General features: G+C 38.9%; 1 protein-coding gene and 1 long non-coding RNA gene across 2 annotated transcripts; one reads left to right on the forward strand and one right to left on the reverse strand.

Annotated features, from left to right (window-relative positions):
* Nucleotides 1-9,589: 9,589 nt before the first annotated feature.
* On the reverse strand, nt 9,590-10,165 carry LOC138896201 (uncharacterized). The gene has a single exon (XM_070180988.1). The coding sequence runs from the start codon at nt 10,163-10,165 to the stop codon at nt 9,590-9,592; it is 576 nt and encodes a 191-aa protein (XP_070037089.1).
* A 7,216-nt stretch (nt 10,166-17,381) lies between these two features.
* LOC117273889 (uncharacterized) lies at nt 17,382-18,790 on the forward strand. Its single transcript, XR_004503911.2, has 2 exons — nt 17,382-17,638; nt 17,729-18,790. It is a non-coding gene; the product is annotated as an uncharacterized lncRNA (long non-coding RNA).
* Nucleotides 18,791-20,311: the final 1,521 nt, after the last annotated feature.

Genomic DNA, 20,311 nt, shown 5'->3' on the forward strand with positions numbered 1-20,311 from the left:
CTTAAAATAAAATCATTTAACCACTTTTCTAACTCTTCTTATAGGGTTTTGATAGTCAAATTAGCTAGTTACTTTTTGTACTTTTAACTTGTAGTTGGATTTCTTTACATTTGGTGCTTGAAGTAGACAGATCTAGTTCAAAGCATTTAAACTGGCTGAAAATTTAGAACTTGCCAAGTAGATGCTAAAGCTTCTATAGACTTGGTCCTTTCCATATATATCACTTCTAATTTTTTGGATCCTTTAAAATATCATCGAACGTCCATTAAATTCCCGATGAGATTAATTTTTAAGGCGTGTCTTAAATAAGTGTGCTTATATAACAACTTAAATATTAATTATGTGAGATCTCTGGATTTGAGTCTAGCCATCGCATCAACAAAAAAATACCTCAATCAGGAGTATCAAATGGGCGGGTTGGACTGATTTTAAAGGTTCAAAATATGCTGAATTAATAAATGGCGGGTCAATGATCGCCCAAAAGTTACTTGGGCTGAGATGGACTGGGTCAAGATGAGTTAAAATTGAGATTTTTTCCTTCCTATATGTTTACCCTCAAAATCGGATTACAATTAAATTTATACGTGGTTTTAAAGATACGTGATCTAACTTGATACAAAATGAGAAATCATATTAATATTGAAATAAACGATGAAAAGATAAATACAAACCACACAAGTTAAACAATCTAAGCCTTGAAGGTCGATCACCTCTAAGTCAAAAATGCTTTAATCGATGCCGGAATAGAATGATGAGATAATAAGAGCTAGAAATAACAACATATTTCTTAGGGATACATGTTACAATCTGCTTAATGAATTATCACACCCCATTTATATAGTATATGAGTCATATTCTAGATACATTTCTATAAAAGGTAAAAATCTCTTGATTCGCTGATTACCAGTTCCTTACTGATACGTACCGAGATTCTCGTCGTAATATCCGTCCAGTCGCGGATATCTCGGTCTTCTGTTAGCTATCCTCGAGCTCGTACGAGGCTAAGGTCGACACCGGACTCAATTTTCCTCGAAGGCAGGTTTTCCGACATCGAGTTCAAGCTCAGTGAAACTCGAGGTCGATCTTCTGTCCGTGGTCGCCATGTTCCAAACCTAATCTACCAAGTTGAAGTCGAGATTGACTTCGACCGTATACAGATAGTCCCTTCATTTTTCGGAGAATAATCGACGAGAAACAATATGGGCCTCCGATATCTCTCCCCGGTGTTCCTCGTCAGAAACGACAGATTGAACGAAACGTCTCGTCAGTCATATCTTCATAGCATTAAATACTCGTCAGCCGCTGGTCGGCCACTTACGACTTTGAACTGTCATTTGGGAACTATAAATATCCCCTTCTTCATTCATTTAAACTTTTTACATCTAAATCATCTCTACTCTTGTTTCTTAGAAATTTCTACACTTTTCCAATATTAAATCTTTGGCTATTCTGAAATCTTTTCACAAGAACTTCAGATTTGTTTTTACCATCAAACTTAATCTTTAAATTTCCTCTCTTTCCTTCACCTATCAAAGAAATGGCGAAGACTTCAAAGTCCATTCCCCAAAATGAAACTCCATCTGCCTCGCGATCGGCTGTAGAGGAAAACGTTTCATCTACTGCCACTGAGGAACCGACATCGGAACCTCCTCTGAAGATGTTCGTTCCTACTGGGTGCCCAACCGGTGCTGATTTCAAGGTCAAAAAAACTTCCTCGGTACCGGGTCGATGTGAACCGGTCTCGAGATATATATGCTCGGTCACCGACAACTTCCTCTCTAAGGTCAAGGAAGATTGCAACTGGGACGATAAGCACATGGTGATGTGGAGGGTTTTTTAAGTATTTACACTTATCCCTTTATGTTGGGCCCCTTGGATCCGGACATCATCGCCTTCTGTAAGAGGTATGAGGTGACCCTAGGTCAAATTTATCCCTCTTTCTCGAGGATAGTAATTCTCCTTCGCTTCTTCGGAAACAAAATCGAAAGGTGTCCTTTCATCATCGATCATCTCATGTGTCTGTATAGTCCCCGACTCTATCGAGGGGGACTAATAAAACTTACTCGTCGGGCTAGTAAGGCTCCATTCTTGAGCATCGACGAGGATCGGGACCGATTTTTCTTCCCTTCTCACCGATTTTTCATGGTGGTGCAGTTGTTGCTTGGATGCCGGATGCAGTTCCTCGACTCAAGGAGTGGGTCGAGGGCATCGTGTCCTAGAAACCATATTCCGAGCGCGAATGGCGCGAACCTTCAAAAGGCCGGTGGGAGGCCCGTTCTCACGGTAAGATTTTGCTCTCGACTGAACAATACTTATGTTTCCTCCGTGTTGTCGAGCCTTTACTTCCTTTTCTTTTCTTTGCAGGTCTTCCCAAGGACGTTGCAATGAGGGCCCCCCTCTAGTGATGAATATATCCTCCTCGAACCATCTACTTTGAGGCAGGATAAAGAGAAGAAAATAAAACAGGCTCCGAGTTCTCCGAGCTTCGAGAAGAATAAATCGAGGAAGAGGCTGGTGTGCAAATCTACCGAAAGTACCAGCGCCCGAGAGCTCCCATCCGACTCACTCCATCAGTTAAGGGATGAATGCGAAGAAGAAGAAGAAGCTTCGGAACTAGAGGCCCGTGTGCGACCGCAGTTCAAGGGACGAAGGGGCCCCGAATCAGAGAGGTGCGACACCGAATCACCCTGAACTAGGGGTGCTGGTGGAGAGGCAGTGGTCGAGGCCTCGGAACCAGAGAGGGGCGAGGTCGTTTTGCCTCAAGTTAGGGAGATCGATAAGGAGGCCGCGACTGGTGTTTCTCGGGTAAAGGACAATGCCCCGAAGAACTCACTTAGAGTGATAGATCTCTGTGAGTCGCCTTCGTTTACCGACTCTATAATCAACGAGGCCCAAACGCTGAAAGGTCACCTCGGCGAAGGTCCCCAAGGGGTAGCAGAGTTTAACAACTTCTTTGATGGCTTAGATTCTACCGCGTCGGAGGACGTCACCGGGTTGGGCGACTTACCGGTATCAAAGAAGAGGCCGTCTTTGAGAGCCAGCGGGCCTTCTACAAGTCCGAGACTAGTAAATCGGTTCCCAGCTCCGAGTGCAGATCCTGACCGGAAGTAGTCGATTACCATGTCCATTCTGGAGGATGCCTGGATTCTCTCTGCCCTCGTAGAGGTTGCCAGTTATCTTCGGTGCCTGGTGACCGAAGAGGATAAATCTAAGATGGACGAGGTGTAAATGCCCTGCCTTTTCGACGAAACACAACAAGCGTTAAATCGGGTAATTTTGAATGCCTCTTTATTATGTACTTAGGTTAATTTGCAAACAATCGTAACTCTTTTCTTTGTGCTTGCAGGCCTTAGTGCTTCATCACGAGACTTTTCTTCGATATCGAGAAGAGTTAAACCATCATGAGTTTGAAACTCGAGAGCTCACTGAGAAGAGGGATGCTAATAAGCTTCTCAGTTAGAAACTCCAGGCCGAGGTAGAAGCGGTTCGGAAGGAGCATGCCAACCTGATCGAGCGGGTAAGAAGAGTATTCGAAGTTAGTGATGATGAGTCAGACACAATGACTAACAGTCCGAACCTGCAGGTTCAAAAGAAACTTGACCAGATTGAGCAGCTCCAGGCGGAGGTGGACACGGTGAAAGCTGAGGCCGAAGAATGGGAAAGAAACATGGACTGCTTGGCCTCAGAAAAGGAGACTGCCCGGGTACAATTGGCTTCGACTGAGGTTCAACTCCGGGCTGCAAAGGAAAAGGTCTCGGTACATGCCAAAAAAATCAAGGAGCTTCAGACTCATCTGAGCTCGGTGATCTTCGGTCGAGAAAATTTGGCCAAGGAGTTTGAGGTGGCCAAGTATGAGGTTTCCATGGTCAAGGCTGTGGCCGATGAGAGGGTGGCCCAGCACAAGGCTGATGTCGAGTCGGCTCAGGACCAGGTGAGAAATATGGTGGAGCATATGAAGTGGAAATCCCGAAGGGAGGCCCTTGAGGGAGTTCATGCTCGGGGTTTTGACCTGTTGGCTGAAATCGAGAATGCCAAGGTATTCGAAGCCAAGGCCATGAAGCTGGTTTTCCCTAAGGAGGAAGATTCCGAGGGGTCTGAAGGTTAGGGTGAGTCCAAAGGTGACGGAGACCCTGAAGGCGATGATGTGGCCCCAGGCAAAAACTAGGTCATTTAGGATGTTTTTTTCTTTTGTTTTTTAAGGCCATTTGGCCGTTGTAAAATTTTGTATCGTGGCTATTTGGCCCTTGTAAAAAGAATTTTGGATATGAATATATAAGGCTTTCTTTCCCTTTCACAGCTTTTGAATTTTTCCCTTTGCTTTATTATTTGTATTCACAAAGATCGAAATGCCTTGGCGTGATATAATTAGGTTATGTTCGAAGGTTCAAACAAACCTTGCCTTTACAATATTATGTTTTAAGGCATCCTGGGAGTTCGGTGTTACCAAAGACTTTCTCCCGAAGTAAGCAATTTAGATTATAGTCTACCGAGGGTATCCTTTAGAATCGGTTATGAAATATTTTTCAAAGGCCTTATTTTTGTTACGGATCTCGAATGTATCCGAGCCGTATTAATATGGCCGTAGCCTTTTCAGTTCGGGTGTTGCCCAGTGGGCTTGCTTTCCCGAGTTATCCGGGCTTGCCTAAGATAATAGTCCCCGAGTGGGGGTGGTCGTGGCCTTTGAAATTTGGGGGTTACCTTATAAGTCTTATGCTCTCGAGGTCAAATAGTTTGGACCGTCTGAGTTTGTTTTCGGACGGCAATCTCCGAGTGATTGTTCTAACTCGGGTTAAGGCGGCCCTTGGGCTCGAAACCTTTAGGGGATCGGAAGTAGGGAATTCCTTAAGAAATGCAAAGAAATTTTTTTAAAGGACAAGATGTTTGCAAAGAAAAGACTTTTCTTTATTCTTGTGCATAATAGTAATACATGTGTACATTCTTTGTGTCAGGGTTCGAGTAGTCTATGTGGGTATGGTTTATTTGACCGCCTTGCTCTTACATTGAATCCTATCGATCGAGACCCTTCAATCCCGAAGTCGCTTTCCATGCTAAAGTCGATATCAGAGGGTAACGCCCCCCAATGCCCGGGGTTTATCAAAGAGAGGCCTCGAATGCTGTTGTGATCTTCGTCACCGATTCATTACCAGCCTTCGATTCTAAGTTAGCACGATTTACTTATTTCCTCATTAAAAACCTTGTTGTAAAACCCATTTGGGACAAAACCGGTTCAAGGAAAAAAGAGTGCAACGCGTGCTTTCAGACCTAAGATCTCGTATCATCCCTTGTTAGCTACCTACAAGAGTTAGTTTAAGATGTAAATAAAAGAAAGAACGGGGTCGTACCTTAGCAGTAATATCGCTTCAAGTGAGTTATATTCCAGTTGTTCGGTAGTTGCTCGCCGCTCATTATTCCGAGTTTGTAGGATCGTTTTCCTGTGATCTCGATAATTTGGTACGGTCCTTCCCAGTTCGATCCCAATTTCCCTTCGTTCGTGTTCCGGGTGTTCAGTGTGACATTTATTAGTACCAAGTCCCCTGTATTGAAGTGTTGAAGGTTGGCCCTTTGATTGTAATACCATTCGATCCGCTATTTTTGTGCGGCCAACCAGACAAGGGTGACTTCGTACCTATCATCTAATGGCTCTAGGCTCGTACTCATAGCTTCATCATTTGATTCCTTTGTTGCATATCAGAATCCAATACTTGGTTCTCCCACCTCGATCGGTATCAAAGCTATGGCGCCATAAACCAAAGAAAATGGGGTGGCCCCGGTACTGGACTTCGAGGTCGTACGGTATGCCCAAAGGACTTCGGCTAGCACTTCCTTCCATCTTTATTTTGGCATCGGATAACCTCTTTTTGAGGTTTTGGAGTATGGTTTTTTTGGTAGATTCAACTTATCCATTCCTACTAGGGTGATAAGGTGTTGATAGGATCCTTTTGATCTTTTGGTCTTCAAGGAATTTGGTTACTTTGCTGCCGATAAATTATTTTCCATTATCGCATACAATCTCGGTCGACATTCCAAATCGGCATATGATGTGGTCCCAAATGAAATCGATGACTTCTTTCACCCTGACCTTCTCGTACGCCCGGGATTCCACCCATTTAAAAAATAGTCAGTCATAAACAATATAAATTGAGCCTTATTGGGTGCCCATGGGAGATTACAACGATGTCCATTCCCTATTTCATGAATGGCCAAGGTGACATAACCGAATGCAGCATCTCCCCGCGTTGATGGATCATCGGAGCGTGTCTTTGGAATTCTTCACATTTTCGAATGAACTCCTTCGCATCTTTTTCCATGTCGATCCAGTAGTAACTGACTCTGACTATTTTTCGGACCAGCGATTCGGTGCCCGAGTGATTTCCACAGGTACCTTTGTGGATTTCCCTCAAAACGTACCCAGTATCCCCCGACCCTAGACATATTGCAAGTGGGCCATCGAATGTTCTTCTGAGCAGAGTTTCGTCTTTGGACAGACTATATCGGGCTGCCTTTGTATGCAGGGCCCTCGATTCTTTTAGATCCGAGGGCAGTTTACCGGTCCTGAGATATTCCACGTACTTATTCCTCCAATCCCAAATTAGGCTTGTTGAGTTAATCTCAGCGTGGCCTTCTTCCACCACCGATATCATAAGCTGTACGACTTCTCCCGAGTTGAACTCGGCGTCTTCGACTGACGACCCCAAGTTAGCGAGGGCATCGGCCTCGCTGTTTTGATCCCGAGGTACATGTTGCCGAGTCCATTCTTTGAACCAATGTAATGTCACCTGTAACTTGTCCAAGTATCTTTGCATTTATTCTTCTCTAACCTCGAATGTTCCATTTACTTGGTTTACCACGAGGAGGGAATCGCACTTGGCTTCGATCATCTCTTCCCCCCAAGCTTTTGGCTAGTTCAAGGCCTGCAATCATGGCCTCATATTCAGCCTCGTTGTTAGTCAATTTCACAGTCTTAATAGATTGTCTAATTATATTACCTGTTGGTGGCTTTAATACAATGCCAAGTCCAAACCCTTTTGCGTTTGAGGCGCCATCCGTAAAGAGGGTCCAGATTCCCAGGTAAGTTCCAGAATTAACCAATAGCTCTCTTTCGACCTCGGGTATTAGGGCCGGCGTAAAGTCGACCACAAAGTCTGCCAAAATTTAAGACTTAATGGCGATCTGAGGTCGGTATTCAATATCGTACCCACTTATTTCTACGGCCCATTTGGCCAACCAGCCCGAGAGTTCAGGGTTATGCATAACGTTTCTCAACATATAAGTAGTTACGACACATATGAGTGACTCTGTAAGTACGATTTTAGCTTCCTAGAGGCGCTTAGCGAAGCGAGCGCCAGTTTTTCTAGGTCATGGTACCTAGTTTCAGCCTCACCTAAGGTTCTACTAATATAGTAAATTAGAAATTGCGTACCTTGCTCTTCTCTAACTAGGACTCCACTTAACGCTATCTCCGAGACCGCCAAGTGCAAGTACAATTGTTCATATGCCTTTGGTGTGTGAAGTAGTGGTGGGCTCGATAAGTACCTCTTGAGTTCCTCCAAAGCTCGTTGGCATTCCGGGATCCACGAGAAGTTATTATTCTTCTTCAATAGTGCGAAGAATTGGTGACTCTTGTCGGATGATCTCGAAATAAATTGCCCCAGGGCGGCTATGCGCCCGGTTAACCTTTGCACGGCCTTCACGTTGTCTACTACCATAATATCTTTGATGGATTTGATCTTATCGGGATTAATCTCGATTCCCCGATTGGATACCATGAATCTGAGGAACTTACCCGACCTAACTCCAAACACACATTTTTCCGGGTTCAGCTTCATAATGTATCGCTTCAGTATGCTAAAGGTTTCCTGCAAATGTTTTAAATGGTCCTCTGCTAATGTAAACTTCCATTGATTTTCCTATTTGTTCCCCGAACATCTGATTTATTAGGCGTTGGTATATGGCACTGGCATTGTTTAATCCAAACGGCATTACGTTGTAGCAGTATGTGCCGTATTTAGTGATGAAAGGAGTTTTTTCCTGATCACCCGGGTCCATCCGTATTTGGTTGTACCCGGAATAGACGTCGAGAAAACTGAGGGTCTCATGTCCGGCCGAGGCATCGATCATACGGTCGATGTTGGGCAAAGGAAAAAAGTCTTTGGGACATGCCTTATTCAAATCTTTGTAGTCTACACACATTCTTAGTTTATTTCCTTTTTAGGGACTACCACTACGTTTGCTAACCAATCCGGGTATTTAACCTCCCGAATAAATCATATTTTAAGAAGTTTAGATACCTCGTCCTTGATTAAAGCATGCTTGATCGAGCTTGTGTCAAGTCAGCTTGTGAGTGGTTATCTCCGACGGGATCCCTGTCAAGTCAAGGTGGGACCAAGCGTCATTAGTTATAAGAAATTGAATGAGTTTTTCCCTGAACTCGGAGCTTAATCCCGTGCCTAGGTATACCTTTTGATCGAGCAAGCGTTCTCACAGTATGACTCGTTCCAGCTCTTCGACCATCGATTTAGTGGCGTCGGAATCATCGGGGGCTATAAAAGATCTGGGAACCATATAATCATTATCCTCGGCTTCTCTTTATTTGTCCGAATCTGCTGAGTGGTGTCGGTGATTGCTATTTGGCCCCGTCTTTGATCATATGGTTCGGATCCTTCGGTGTTGAGATTGCAGACGCTAGTATCACCTCCTAGACCGCGAATATTTTCTTTGCAGTCGGTTGTTCACCGTAGACTGTTGTGGATCCATGGCCTCCCGAATAAAGCGTTGTACCTCATGTCTCCTTCGATCATATAAAATTTAGTCTCCTGAATGGTCCCGGCGGTGTTTACCGGTAACGTTATTTCGCCCTTAGTGGTCTCACATGCCATGTTGAATCCGCTTTTTGAACTCAAACTGCAGGCACGATTTGATCTTGTAGACCGAGTTTCTCCACGACCCTTGATTGAATGATGTTGGCTGAGCTACCTGGATCAATTAACACACGTTTAACCTGGATTTTATTTACTAGTACAGATATTACTAGTGCATTATTATGGGACTGCACGATCCCTTCTGCATCCTCAACGTTGAAAGATAAAGTTCCTTCTGGAATGTAGTCTCGAGTTCGTTTCTCCCTAGTGATAGATACTTTCGTGCGTTTCAACGTCGGCCCCTTTGGGATATCGACCCCACCGATGATCATATTAATGATGTGTTCAGGCTCTTCTTGTTCTTCTTGTTTGTTAGAATCCATGTTCCTGAAATGATTCCTGGCTCGGTCACTCAAGAATTCTCGAAGGTGCCCATTGTTGAATAGACGGTCTACTTCTTCTCTCAACTGTCGATAATCTTCCGTTCTATGACCGTGAGTACCATGATATTTGCACATCTGGTTAGGATCCCTTTGGGATGGATCGGATTGTAGAGGCCGAAGCCATTTGGTATCTTTGATGCGCCCGATAGCTGATACAATGGCGGCAACATCGACATTAAAGTTGTATTCCGATAGCCTCGGTGCTTCTTTAGGCCCGGCGGACCTGTCGAAGCCATTTTTGGTCATGAGACCCCGGTTGACTTGACCTCAGTCATTTCTCATTTCGTTTCACATGGAGTTCCTTCCTGACCCACTACTTCTCCAATCTCCATTATATGGCTGGTACCGATCCCTGTTTGACCTAGGTTCATGATCGATGTCTCTCTTGACTCTGTCGAGGGTTCTGACGGGATAGACAGACCCCGAAGGGGCCCCGAGTTTATCATCATCGACTCTAATTTTTGAGTGATACCGGTTATGCACGTCAGCCCATGTAATGGCCGGGTATTCTATCAGGTTCTGCTTTAGCTGTTGTGAAGCCACCGAGCTTCGAATATTAAGTCCCTGAGTGAAAGCTTGAACAGCCCAATCATCAGCGATCGACGACAAATCCATTTGTTCCATTTGAAATCGGGACACAAATTTTCTGAGCATCTCGTTATCCCTCTGTTTGAGTTTGAAAAGGTCTGATTTCCTAGTCTTGACCTTGATGGCACCAGCATGTGCTTTTACGAAAGAGTCTGCAAGCATAGCAAATGAGTCAATAGAATTAGGAGGTAAGTTGTGATGCCATATCATAGCTCCCTTTGACAAGGTCTCCCCAAATATTTTCAGTAGAACATACTCAATTTTGTCGTCCTCCATATCATTCCCTTTGATGGCATATGTATAAGAGGTCACATGCTCGTTTGGGTCGATTGTTCCGTTATACTTAGGTATTTCGGGTATACGGAATTTTTGGGGATCGACTTCGGAGCCACGCTCGGAGGACTTCCTAGGGCGGATCAGGATCGACCCTGCTCGGTGCACGGCTCTGGTTCTGTAATCGGGCTATTGCCGCCTGTTGAGCCTGCAGCATTTCAAAGATCAACCGTAGACTAATCCTGTCTCCTTCAACATTTTGTGTGTTTCGAGTTTTCGATCGAGCTCATCCACGAACGTTTTTTCGGGGTCGGTAGGCAAGTTTGCATCGATAGCCATATATGAATTAGCATCAATCGGGTATGCGATTGGAATTTCAATGGGATCAGCAGGTGGTACCTCATTTTCGGGAATTATGCTATTATTTTCACCTTGATGACCGGACTCATTGTCAACATGCAGAGGTGCTGATTGAGAGTTCTACATTTTGTGTTTTAGCGTGGAATCAAAGACACTTCAAAGAGCAAGTGTAAAGTAGTGTGTGTTATGGAAATTCGTATCAAATAACCACTATTATCCTTAGCCCCACGGTGGGCGCCAAACTGTTTACCCTCAAAATCGGATAATAATTAAATTTATACGTGATTTTAAGGAAACGTGATTTAACTTGATACAAAATGAGAAATCAGATTAATATTGAAATAAATGATGAAAAGGTAAATGCAAACCACACAAGTTGAACAATCTTAGCCTTGAAGGTCGATCACCTCTAAGTCAAAAATACTTTAATCGATGCCGGAACAGAATGATGAGATAATAAGAGCTAGAAATAACAGTATATTGCTTAGGGATGCATGTTACAATCTGCTTAATGAATTATCAGACCCCCTTTATATAGTATAGGAGTCCTATTCTAGGTACATTTCTATAAAAGGTAAAAATCTCTTGATTCGCTGATTATCAGTTCCTTACTAATACGTGCCGAGATTCTCGCAGTAATATCCATCTAGTCGCAGATATCTCGGTCTTCTGTTAGTTATCCTCGAGCTCGTTCGAGGCTAAGGTCGACACCATACTCAATTTTCCTCGAAGGCAAGTTTTCCAACCTCGGATTCTAGCTCGGTGAAACTCGAGGTCGATCTTCAGTCCGTGGTTGCCATGTTCCAAACCTAATCTACCAAGTTGAAGTCGAGCTCGACTTCGACCGTATACACTATACACTATTTGAAACTTTATTACCCTCCCTACTCAAGTTTTAATTTAATTATATGGTCATATGTATTTACCAATGATATACAAATAAGTTTTAAATGAGTATCCCTTTATATTAGGAATTGAATAAGGAATATCAGTTATTTTTTTATCCCTTTATACTTACCCTCTCTCTCTTTCTCTCTCTCTCTCTCTCTCTCTCTCTCTCTCTCTCTCTCTCCGTCTCTCTCTCTCTCTCTCTCTCTCTTCTTCTCTCTATCTCTCTCTCTCTCTCTCTCTCTCTCTCTCTCTCTCTCCGTCTCTCTACTCTTCTTCTCTGTTTTTTTCCCAATTTTTCTTCATTTGATGTTCTCTATTTTTTATGCTTTCTTGTTGTATATAGTTTTAATGGAATTCATCAATGGATTTCAATCATTTTAACTTAGCAATTTTTTTTCATATTGCACAATTGGTGTTCAAATTGAAATTGCCAATAAATAATTGAAGGTATTTGACTCTCCACCATTGACAGTCATTAAAAAGTTTTGAAGCTTTGAAATCGAATTTCGGCCTTAAGACCTTCCGTCTTTCTCTTAAGAGTTTTCAAAAACCATTATTTGTTTGGATTGGGTGTTGTTGCAAATAATTTGGAATTTTGATTAGAGTTTATATCTCAATTTTGAGAGTATTTTAGTGAAGATTAGACTTGATTTTGGCTGAATTTCAGATTGAAACTCGAAAAAGAAGAAGAACACATGACATACAATATACTTACGAAATTGTAGTAAAGTTATATTATAATTGTATGTAAATTGTATTCTGTTGTAGTTATATGTTTATTTTTATTTGAATATTGTATGAAAGTTGAAAAATAGTTGTATAATGTATGAATCGTTGTATAAAATTTGTATTTAAGTTATCAATACTATCTTTTTATATAAAGTTATTGATATATATCAAAATTGTATTTAGAGAGTAAGTTTTGATTGGAATTTTAGAGAGGAAGAAGCACACACCACAGACAAAATATATACAAATCAGGTACAAAATATATACATAAGACATATTGTATAAAAATTATATTTAAGTTGTATGATATTGTAGTCGTATTTAACTAGGTAGAAATAATGTATGAAAGTTATAGATAAGTTGTAAATAAGTTGTATAATATATAATTAGTTGTATGAAATTTATTTTTACTATGTATGTTGTTGTAGATATTCAAATTTGCATTAAATTTGTACAAAATTTATTTTTAATTTGTATGTTGATGTACCATATATTGTTCTTAGAGATAGAGATTTTATGTGTTTAGTTTGAATATAAATATGCAATGAAGTTTAGATTCAATAGAAGTTCTCTTTTAGATCTTGCTAAAATCCGTCCCAAATTCTCCTTAACTTTCTATATATAACAGTTCACACTATGCAATATGCAGTTCAAAAACTAAAAGCAAAATGTGCAACTTTTTTTAATAAAAAAATCTTAAAATAAATAAATAAACTTGCAAGCTTTATTAATTTGCATGTGATTCTTCTTCAACAATATCTATGAAATAATAAGCAAAATTTATTTCGATGGTAATGTAAGATACTATATGTGCTATCAACAATAAGCTTTTTTCTTTGGGATAAGTCACAATGAAAAAATTTATATTCCGTGCATCATATTTCGTTTTTACTCCTTTCTGTTAAAATTCGTCCCAAAATATGAAATTACTTGATTTATTTTGTGGAAAATGTTGATTGTTGGGAGTATCTTTGGTCCCAATATTCTGAAGAGAAGAGGGGAGAGAGGAGAGAAAAAAGTAAAAGGGTGTAACTAAATCCCTTGATTGAAGGCACTAAAAATAGATTTGGAGCCTTTTAAGGTGGAATGCATATAATCTGTAAATAATCCTTGTTTAGGGCGGGTAATATAAAAAATTAGAACAATTTTGGTAAATAAGTTTCAAATATTGTATAGGAACGAAAAAATTCCGTTAAAATTTAGGTCATAGCTCAACCCGTCAAACTCTTTTCAAGCTTTAATTAATGTGTGTTATTTTCTTATGAATTGTTTAATTACCAAATAAAATTAGTTTTCTTTTGTTATGGTCATAAATAACATATCAAACAAAAAAAAATTATTTTTAAAATATTTTAGCAAAGTTGCTCATGGATCAATTTAGACTAAAAATTACCTAACTTTAAATGAGCTGAGATGGACTGTATTCAACAATAGGCGGGTCAATAAGCGACCAACTTTTAGCATATTGGACGGATTGAATGGGTTTGAGGTTAAATTGACACCCCTAATCTCCGTGTTTGGATCAAGAACAAGAACTAGGCACGAGTGGGAGAGCGTCGTTACATATATCGAAAGAAATAGATAAAGTATTTTAATTTTATCATTTTTAAAATTTAGAGGACACGCACAATGTAATACAGTAAACAAGATAAGCAAGAAATGTATTACGGTGCCTATGTGCAGGGATCTTAATGTGACAATTATTCATGTTATTTATGTGGATCATAGGAACTATTTAATATATTATTTACTATATCTTGGAAGCTTGCATTATTGGTCATGTCCAGCCAAAATATAATTAAATTGCAACTAAGGCATAACTACCTACAATTATGAGAACATTTTGAAACCTCAGAATTTGACCTCATGTTTATCAGCTTATAATATTATTGGCCTTCTTAGTTGCCACTTGTTATTTTAAATTTTTGTACATATAATATGATTATTACACATGATATCAGGACAGGTCGAAGAATCATATGAAATAGGCCATAGTCTTTGTGTACACACCCCAGAGTAATGTCAGTTTCACATTATCATTGGATAATGATGAAGTTAATGAATTCTTTAAATATGTGTTTGTAGAAAAATTAAGAATAAATATTTATCCATTTTTATTTTAAAAAGATGTTTATTCTTCACTTTTGATAGTTTATATTTGTAACAATTCGAATGGAGTCTTGGCATAACTGGTAAAGTTGATGTCATTTGACCAGGAGACCACGGGTTCGAGTCGTGAAAACAACTTCTTGTACAAATGCATGCATGGTAACTAGTAAAGTTGTTACCATGTGATCAGGAGGTCATGGGTTCGAGCCGTCGAAACAGCCTCTTGTAAAAATGCAGGGTAACTGGTAAAGTTGTTGTCATGTAACCAAGAGGTCACGGGTTCGAGACGTGGAAACAATCTCTTGCAGAAATATATGGTAATGCTGCGTACAACACACCTTTGTGTTCCGGCCCTTCTCCAGACCCGGCGCATAGCGAGAACTTAGTGCACCGGGCTGCCATTTTTATTTATTTAATATATATTTGTAACAATTCATATGAAAATGGGTGGAAATGTCACTGCAAAGGGAACAAATATAAAAAGATTAAAGAACTTAATAAAAATTAATTAATCAAATTGTAATTGATTTTGGGAATTAGGATGCCCGTTGCCGTATTTTTCACGGAAACTAGACTTCACCTACTAGAAGGTTACGAAATTAAATAAATTGATGCAAATAATTAGGAGTGTCAGTTAAAATAACATTTGATTAAATATGTGTCATAATCAAAGCCAGCCAGGTGGTGTAAATAATTGAGGGGGAATAGGATTTCAAGTGAAAGAGTTAAGTGCTCACGTTCAAAGGGAACCAATTATATAGAAACCCACCAATTATTAGCATATGACTTCATTGTGTCTATCGTATTGATCTTTCCTTTGATTATTTAATTTATATGAACTAACTGTACAAAAAATATTTTCACAAAGATCATAAGATAATTCAGCATATTTATAATAACCATTAATTAATAATTTGTTTAAAATTATAATTAATTCATTACTGATTAAACAATATTAATAGTATAAAAAGATTATATTGCGTAATGCTTAAATAATTAAATATATATTCAGCATGTAACTGTGAAGGAGATATTTAATAAAAAGACTAGAATAAGGGTCTATTTTAGCTTTTTTAAGGGGACTTTTGTAGTTTTTACATTTTCTTATAGAGTCAGAAGACTGTTAGGTTCCAATTATTGTGTTTTTTTATTGAACAAATCAAGAATTTTTATTGTCATTTTATGCTTAGTCATTTTCAATTAGGTAATGGCGGCACAGACTTTAGATTTTTTCTTTGTTTATATATTTATATACCACCCAAATGGGAGAAACATATTTCGAGGTGTCATGCATCAATATTAAGACATTTCTTATTTTCCAGTTTCCAGGCCTTTATTACGCTTTTATTTATACTGTCTAGAAAGGTTCAAAGTACATCTCCTATTTACCTTTTTATTCAAATATATGTAGGAGTATTATATAGCGTGTGAAATGGACAAGGTGTGAACGTTTTTACATTGTAAAATTTAAGGCGATAAATTTCACAAATGGTCATATAATTATGACTTTATTTTATTAAAGTCATATAATTTTATTTTCTCACATAAAAATCATAAAATTTTCACTAACTTACACAAAAATCATAGTGACCGGGAAACATAATTTTCCTATAGTATTTTCTTATTTCATATTTTTTATTTTTTATTTTTAGTCTAATTAATAATAACTCAATTAAAATAGAAAAAATACATATTTTTAGCCGCTTCCAAATATATTCTTTTTTTCTAGCGAATGCGATTAGTTTCGATACCAGTTAATTTTGTATTTTTTCTTAAAATAGGAATGACTCAACCCAACCTACCCAATACCTATATACATAAATTAAAATAATACTAAAATTGAATTCTTGCCCCACAAAAAACTTAGTTCGGAATGCATGAGATTCTGACAAAAAAATTATATAATTATAGAGTTGTTGAAACAAAAATGCTATCAATTTGAATGAAAATCTTGAAAAAAATAAAATAAAAGATAGACGTATTGTGTTTTGAAGGGTTCACTTTTAGTCTTATTTTAATTTTTATATATAAGTTTTGGGTCGGGTGGATCGGACCGGGTTGGGTCATTCCTATTTTAATTGGCTTATTACTTATTAGATTGAAAATAAAAAATAAAAATTTGTGGGATAAGAAAATACTAGTGAAAAGTTGCATTTTTCGGTCACTATGATTTTTACGTGAGTTAGTAAAAGTTTTATGATTTTTGCGTCAGAAAACAAAGTTATATGACTTTGGTAAAAAAAAAAATGATAGTTATATGACCATTTGTGAAATTTACTCATAATTTAAGCCAAGAGTACTAATTTTAATTACTAAAGCATTTGTTTTATTGAGAATTTTAATTCTGTTAAATCATGTCATGTAAAAATTATCATAATAATAAAACGAGAATACACCTAGGGCAATATATTCTATCCATTACTGTTGAATAGTACTAGTGATAAACAAATTCAAATTCTTAAAGAATTGCAATATCAGTAACTCTAACTTAATTCTTAGCACTCAAGATGCTCTGGATTCAACCAAGAGTCTTTAATTAGAGATTAGAGATGCTTTTGTCAGTTTGTATATTTGGTGAGTTTTACATTGTACTTTCCATTGGGGAATGGAAGGACCATCTCCAATCTCCATCCCCAAGGCCACATACAAACCAACAAGGAATCATATCACTAAATTGCCAAACCAAACATTACTCAAAAGAACACTGCTTTTAACATCTTAGCTGGAAAGTTTTGGTATACTTGTAATATAAAATGAAGGATCACCTAAAAGATGTGGTGGGAGATTTAGATTTCTTCATCTTTAATTAGAATTTTTAGTTTCGAGTCATAGGAATGAAGAAATTATTGATAGAGAGTATTTTATTTCGATAGTGAACCTATCGGATGCAGGGACGGAGCTAGATGGACGGAAGGGGGTTCAGAACCCCTTTGCCGAAAATTACACTATTTATTATATTAGATGTTGAATCTCCGTGTTTACTTTTTTTATCTTTTAGTGAAAATCTTATTTCCACCAATTCAGGCGTAAATCTGAATTAGTCGAGTCAGTGAATTATTCTATCGGACACATCTAGCTTCTAGATAATCAAAGATTTACAAAATAAAAGAACCAATATATTAAGTATGACTCTAGGCTTTAATTTTGGTGGACAGCTAGCTCTCACAAGTTGGAAGACAGTTCAAATTTCACGCACAAAGTAATGCGAACCCCACTTTTTTTCTATAAATACCTAATTCCTCTCTTTGAAACAATGAGCTCATAATTTCACCTTCCTCATTAAACACCTCCATATTCAAACAAAAGATAGGTAAAAAGAAAAGGTTGAGCTGTACACTTTGTACTTCTTGAAAATACGTTCTAAGATTTGATGGATCACGTTGTAAGGTTCAAAGAACTGAAATTTGGCCTTTTTCATTTGAAGCATGTGATTGTTGAGAGTGTGTAGATCTTACTAACTTTTTCGATTTATTTTAGGTACATAAAGAGATAAATGGACAAGACTATCCACCACATCATTGTCAAGAAAGATCGATCTGTATTGCATTTAAGGGTGTGGCCTAACACATGATGAAGCGAATAAAATTACGATATTAGGGTTTAAATTTTAACAAAAATTTAAAATTTTGATAATTTCGTGGAAGGTCGCAAGCAATTAAGAAACTATAAATTTCGCTAACAGTGTTCAAGAAGTAATATATAAAGTATATATAACTTTTCAATCAAAGAGTGTTCAACGTACCACTTATGATATAGCAAGTATCCGGTGAAATAGTTAGAAATGTGAAAATAAACTCAAGACCTCAACACCGTCATAGAGGAAAAAAAATTAAAAAGAAAGAAATTTCGCCCTATACGCCACATAATGTCGAGACTATAATTGAAATTAGCTTCAAGTTTTGAATTTAAAGACAAGATTTAAGTGGCTTTAGGATTAAAAAAAAACAGTTAGTGTTTGGTTTTTCTTTTGTTTGTATCGGTTTTATTATGTTTTCTGGGAGAAAATATATGTTGCTTTATATAGTTTTGGAAGATTAGTGCATTGGGAGAATTAAATAATCTTTTGTTGTGTTTGTTTTTCGGAGACTATAAAACAGTCCATTACTTAAATGACTATGTATACACATAAAACCGAGCTCACTGAACATTCCGATTTTCCGGTGAGACAAACGGAATAGGAATGTGACCGTAATGAATCGGAATCAGAGCGAGGAGCCCCTCGTATCGGGGCTCGGGCAAAACACCTGCCCTCGGGGGTATCGAGTCTATGTCCTTCGGGTCCGGTTCGAGGAACAAGATTTCGGAGAACATTACCAAACAGCTGCACACGACTAACAAATGGCAGTGATGTACGTGCACAACCGGATATCACGACGTGAATCTTAACCCGTATCGGCAGAAAATAAGTTATTAGCAAAACGGAAAATTTTTACCTTTCTTAGAATTGTACTTAGGGTAAAACTCTCCTACTATATAAAGGGAAAACCTTATTATTCATAACGGACATTGCAACACGCATACCAAGACAATTTATTTCAATTCACTTTATTGTTAAAAGCTCTTATTTTTGTTCTTAAATTTTTCATAAGTGTAAGCTTGGAATCGAGGGCAGGTTCCTCATTGAGCCATCAACCGAGCTCGGAATCACTCTTATCATTGGTTTGGCCATTTATTACGTCTTTTATTTACTTAATCTAACGTCATTAATCACTCGTATTGAATTAATCCATATATCCTTAAAATCACATATAAATTCAATTGTTATCCGTTTTTTTAGGGTAAACTGTTTGGTGTCCACCGTGGGACTAGGGATAATAGTGGTAATTTGATATAAATTTTCATAACACACTCTATTTTACGCTTGTTCTTTGAGATTTTAATTTCAGGTCAACCCAAAAATGTCAAACTCTCAATCTACTCATTTGAACGTTGATGCTGAGTCTTGCCACCATGGCGAGAACAACAATGTAGTGCCCAGCAATGAGGTGCCTCCCATTGACCCTAACAGAGTTCCGGTCGGCGGACCCAATCGATGCCAACTCACATATAGCCTTTGACGCAAACTTGCCTATCGGCCCCGAAAAGAGCGTTTGCGGTGGAGCCTGATCGATAGCCCAGGGTACACACGACGGTGAAGGCGATGGGATCAGTTTACGGGCGATCTTCGAGATGCTACAGGCTTAACAGGCGGCGATAGCCCAGTTGCAGAACCAAAGTCGCGCCCCCAGCAGAGTTGAGCCCTAACCATCCCGGAAAAATACCCGCAGAAATGAACTAGCCACAAAAAGGCCAAGTAAAGTTGAACCCGGGACCAACCCCGAGATAATAAAGATGCTTGAGGAACTGACAAAGCGGGTGAAATCGGGAGAAAAGAATATCGAAACCAACGACAAAAAAATGGAGACTATAACTCCAAGGTTGATCAAATCCCAGGAGCACCACCGATACTGAAAGGCCTGTATTCCAAGAAATTTGTCCAAAAGCCTTTCCCTCCGATCGCAGCTCCGAAATCAATCTCAAAGAAGTTCTGTATGCCCGAAATTCTAAAGTTTAACGGGATCACAGATCCAAATGAACATGTGACCTCCTACACGTGTGCCATCAAGGGAAATGACTTAGAAGATGACGAAATCGAGTCGGTGCTGCTGAAAAAGTTCAGAGAAACCCTATCTAAAGGAGCAATAATATGGTATCACAACCTGCCCTTTAATTCTATTGATTCATTTGATATGCTTGCAGATGCCTTCGTAAAGGCTCAGGCCTGGGTCATCAAAGTCGAGACCAGGAAATCGGACCTCTTTAAAGTGAAACAAAGAGATAATGAAATGCTCAGGGAATTCGTATCGATGTTTCAAATGGAAAGAATGGACTTGCCTCTGGTTGCGGATGATTGGGACATTCAAGCATTCACTCAAGGACTCAACCCCCAAAGCTCCTTGGCTTCACAGCGGCTGAAACAAAATTTGATAGAGTACCCAATGATGACTTGGGTTAACATCCATAACAGGTACCAATCGAAAATCAGAGTCAGGGAAGATCATCTCGGGGCCCTATCTGGGT

Source organism: Nicotiana tomentosiformis, chromosome 7 (assembly GCF_000390325.3).
Source record: "Nicotiana tomentosiformis chromosome 7, ASM39032v3, whole genome shotgun sequence".
Taxonomy (NCBI): Eukaryota; Viridiplantae; Streptophyta; class Magnoliopsida; order Solanales; family Solanaceae; genus Nicotiana; species Nicotiana tomentosiformis.

Excerpts from the sequence above, each read along its gene's own strand:
- LOC138896201 (XM_070180988.1), bottom strand. The coding sequence starts at position 10,165 with ATGGAGGACGACAAAATTGAGTATGTTCTACTGAAAATATTTGGGGAG.